Source organism: Carcharhinus amblyrhynchos, chromosome 15, assembly GCF_965287045.1.
Source record: "Carcharhinus amblyrhynchos chromosome 15, sCarAmb.v2.hapA, whole genome shotgun sequence".
NCBI lineage: Eukaryota > Metazoa > Chordata > Chondrichthyes > Carcharhiniformes > Carcharhinidae > Carcharhinus > Carcharhinus amblyrhynchos.
This window is the reverse complement of record NC_137338.1, coordinates 22,792,504-22,796,982: the sequence shown is the minus strand read 5'-3', so window position 1 is coordinate 22,796,982 and position 4,479 is coordinate 22,792,504. Positions and strand designations below refer to the sequence as shown.

At 41.2% G+C, this 4,479-nt stretch overlaps 1 protein-coding gene across 1 annotated transcript; it reads right to left on the bottom strand.

The window, feature by feature from the left end:
- Positions 1-2,916: 2,916 nt before the first annotated feature.
- On the bottom strand, positions 2,917-4,029 carry htr1fa (5-hydroxytryptamine (serotonin) receptor 1Fa). The gene has a single exon (XM_080203229.1). The coding sequence runs from the start codon at positions 4,027-4,029 to the stop codon at positions 2,917-2,919; it is 1,113 nt and encodes a 370-aa protein (XP_080059355.1).
- Between the last annotated feature and the right edge of the window lie 450 nt (positions 4,030-4,479).

The window sequence follows — 4,479 nt, the reverse complement described above, 5'->3', positions numbered from 1 at the left end:
TTCAAGTACTTTGTCTTTTCAGAAAGCAACATGGTTGAGAAAATACTGTTTATTATACAGGTCACTGGTGATGAAGGGGTACAAATGATAGTGATTGATACAGGACAACTAGTTACACGATAGAACCAATTGACAATCTGGCCCTCAGTAATTGTCTCAGGATACAAGCATTCTGGGACCTGTATTCATAAAGATTTTATGATATATAGGCCAGTCACTATACCATTAATATTTCATGCAATGAAAGTGATTGTGGATAGATTACAAAGATGAGGGTTGGATTAAGAGAACTCACAACTGCTCAGCATTTTGGCACAGTGGTTAGCACTTAGCCTCACAGCACCAGGGACCCGGTTTTGATTCCCAGCTTGGCTCACTGTGCGGAGTTTGCACATTTTCCCCATGCCTGCGTGGGTTTCCTCCGGGTGCTCTGGTTTCCCCCCCATAGCCCAAAAGACTTGCTGGTTGGGTGCAATGGCCATGCTAAATTCACCCTGTGTACCCGAAGAGAGGCCCGAGTGTGGCGACTATTGGCTTTTCACAGTAACTTCATTCAGTGTTAATGTGACATATACTTAAATAAGTAAACATTGTACCCCCATGGAAATTGTACAGCCTCATGAAGTCACGTATGCCACAAGCAGCAGGAGTGCTGTGGCAAGAGAACAAACTTATGACAATGGCACTGCCAGGACAGGGCATGTACAAGTGACCGCAGTTAGAATATCCAAAAGCATTGATCCCACAACAAAGCAAACAAGCAGCCTGCTGGCAGCAGTGTCAATATATTGGGAGACATTACAGATGAAGGTATTGCCCTGGAATTCTGCATCAGGTTTTCCAGGTTTCCTAATTTGTTTCCAGTTGGAAACCAGCAAAAAATTCCAGTGAAATTTCATGGACACCTTACTGGTTGTACACACCATACTCCCGCTACAGTGAAGTTGGAGAATTTGGTGCCCAGCTAAATCTCCATTTATTGCAGTGGGATGGGAAAATTGTGCCATCATGAACACCCATAACATTCCAGCCATTATGTCTGCTTAGCTAAAGAGAAAACAACCTGCACTTATAGAGCACCTTTCCTGATGACCAGAAGTCTTAAAGCACTTTAAGCCAATGAAATATTATAGGAAGTCTACTCATTGTTGTGATGTAGTGAATATGACAGCCAATTTGCACTCAGCAAACTCCCACTGATAACATAGATGATAATGGCCAGATCATCTGTGTTTTTGTGATGTTGATTGAAGGACAAATATTGGACAGGGCACCAGGAATAACCCCATTGCTCTTCTTTGGTATAGTGTAAAGGTGTCTTTTACATCCATCTGAGGAGGCAGATGGAGCCTTGGTTAAACATCCCATCTAACAGATGGCACCTCCAACATTGCAGCACCCCCTCAGTGCTGTACTGCAATGCCAGCCTTGATTTTTGTGCTCAAGGGCTGAAATGGAAATTGAACCCAGAACATTGTTACTCAGAAGCAAGAACACTATCATAATACTGTGAAACTGACAGGTCTGAGTGCGTACCCACCATTTCTACTTTGTCATCTATGGATGCATAAACTGAGTCAAATTGTTGGAAGTGAGAATGCAGCATACTTGTACAAAAACAGCACATGTACTTGCACCATGTATATTGCAGCAATGAAAGACTTACAAAATAAGAATGTTCAGTCAATTTATGCGCTACAGTCTGTAAATCCCTTATTGTGCAAATAACAAAGTTCTATGGGAGTAAAGCAAAAAAAAAGTATTTTGTTATGTAATATCAGCAAGATAAGCAACTAGAAATCCTGTAGTGGAAAATACATTCAATAAAAAGTGTAATTGTGGGCTCACTGGGGCTGGGAGAAGGATCAGGCAAAAGCATCCCTCACGTGTCTAACTCTTATCCCGAGTTGCTGGTCTGCTGCTGTTGAACACTTAAACTGTAGTTTGATGTGAAGTGAAAATACTGAGGCAATGGGTGACACTGTGACTAACTCCTGGAATGTTCCTTTGTGAATATCTAGAAGTTACCTGTACCACAAAAAGTGCTGGGGTTGATTATACTCACAACATTCGGCATGAAGGAAGTTCACCTCAGTCACAGTTTCCCTGCTGGCTCTGGGCCTCCCTACCTTCTATCATTTTGGGAGAGCTAACTTTGCTAAATTGCATTTTCTCCCTGGAATAAATTGATCTGCAAATGCTACGCCTCACAGTCCACCTCTGATTCCAAGCTAACTCCCGTCTATTTTTGCTGCTACTGACAAGAGTCAACATTCTTGGCTCCACCCAATTCAGTTAAGAAAAATACTTGCGCCATTTTGTTGTGGCTTTGCAGCATGAACTTTTCGTCCTGCTTTCTTGGAACTTGCTTCCATGTGAAATAAGAGTGGACATCTCTAATTTTTTTTTCGATAGATCCAAAAAGGAACACTCATTTCTTAGATCTGCCATTTGCAAGTTACTGTCATTCCCAACAAGCCCTTATCAAGTACTCTCCTTTTTAATTTCTCTCAATACATCCAATTCAGGCTGAAAAGGCAATTGAAACCAATAGTAACAATAGGAGGAAACTATGCAGTGCTTTCCTTGTAGTGCAATCACATTTCACATACATCTTAAAAAAATCCCATCAGTAAAATTTACATCCTTTCTACATACATACCATAGGCTCTTTAAAACATACTGGCTGTTACATAATAGAAAAATACCAAGTAGGTTCTCTTCTGTACCCAAGAGCTTTAAGTACCTGTGACAGAATTTATGGTAATATTTTGTTCATTGTTTCTGATACAAAGCCAGTATAAGCCACCAGAAAAAAAAGAAATACTGATCTTCCTTTCAAAGATGAAAGCTTCGGTAATAGGCCAAACCATTCTACTTACAATGGTAATTTCTTTGAGAATACTGCCATTGCATTTACACAAACTGCCTGCAGTGTACCAGTTTCTGAAAAGCTTTCTTAAAGTCTTCATTGAAGATTGTGTAAATAAGGGGGTTAATTAAGGAATTGAGGTAACCTAACCACGTGAGAAAGTCGGTCATCTCCGGAGAGATATAGCAGGACTCGCAGGTGTTCACAATGAGTTCTTTCAAAAAGAAGGGTAACCAGCATATCACAAATGCCCCCAAAATCAAGCCTAAGGTGGTTGCTGCTTTTCTTTCCCTTGTGCTGGAGATTTTATTTCTCTTCCACATTTTGTCTTGCTGGCAAATACTGGGGTTGAGACTTCTGGCAGTAATGTGGATTTTTTCCCCATCTTCAACCATCGAGGGGTCCGAGATGGACTTTTCAGACATGCACGATGTTGAAGGCACCCTGGGGCTTTTGATAGTAATGCTGGACATCTTGCCGTTCACTTCCTCGTTGATGTGCCTGCTCGCACTCCTCTTGTGATAAAGTGTTTTAGCTGCCCGGTATATTTTATAGTACAGAATGAGAATCAAAGCTAAGGGGATATAAAACGCTCCAAATGTAGAATAGATTGTGTAGACGAGATGCTCGTGCTTTATAAAACACTCGTCCTCCTTATTCTTTCCTTGGTGTCTCCAAAACAAAGGGGGCATCGATATAAAGATGGATATGACCCACACGATTGCAATCATTATTCCAGCACGTTTAGGTGTCCTTTTCTGTGCATATTCCACAGCATCAGTTATGGCCCTGTACCTGTCCAGGGCTATTGCAGCCAGATGAAGAATAGAGCAGGTGCAGCATGTAATGTCAACACTTAACCAGATGTTGCAGACAACCTGACCCATCACCCATGTCTCCTTTACAGTGTAAATAATGCTGAAGGGCATCACAAGAACAGCAACAAGTAAATCAGTAACAGCAAGGGAGCATATTAGATAGTTAGCTGGGTGGTGGAGTTTTCTTGTTACAATAATTGCACTTATCACCAGGGAGTTAATAACTGTGGTCATTATAGTCAAGACAGAGAGTGAAAGCGATATCAGCACTTTGGAAGTTTTTCCCTTCACCAGTTCTTCGTTTGTAAAGTTGTAATAAGTCTCATTTTCCAAATCCATTTTGTTCACTTCAATGAGAAGTTCTTTTGGAATTCATGCAGTCTGAAAATGAAGCACAACATAGGTTAAAGTGCAAAATGGCTTTATTTCCATGATACTGGGGTTAAAAGCTGTCAGAACACTTCAAGCTCTTGAATACATGCAATTAACATATCCAGACTCTGTGCGCGATATTTTTGAACTGTGATTTCAATATTATTGTTCCCTCTCAACCCCTCCTCCTCATACATACAAAAACCAGGGGGAAGAGAGTCAGAGACAGGGGTTCAAGGCCCAGAAATGAAGAACGCATGGTGAATATATGCCTTCAATCTTTTCTCAATGGACGGGTATCATGGCATTTGAGTGCCCCACTGTGCAAGTACAATCGGAAGCACATGTTATAATTCATTGCTGCTGCATGGGTTTTCCAGGGGTTGACAAACCCAGCAATAAAAGGGAGGACAGTTG

Excerpts from the sequence above, each read along its gene's own strand:
- htr1fa (XM_080203229.1), bottom strand. The coding sequence starts at position 4,029 with ATGGATTTGGAAAATGAGACTTATTACAACTTTACAAACGAAGAACTG.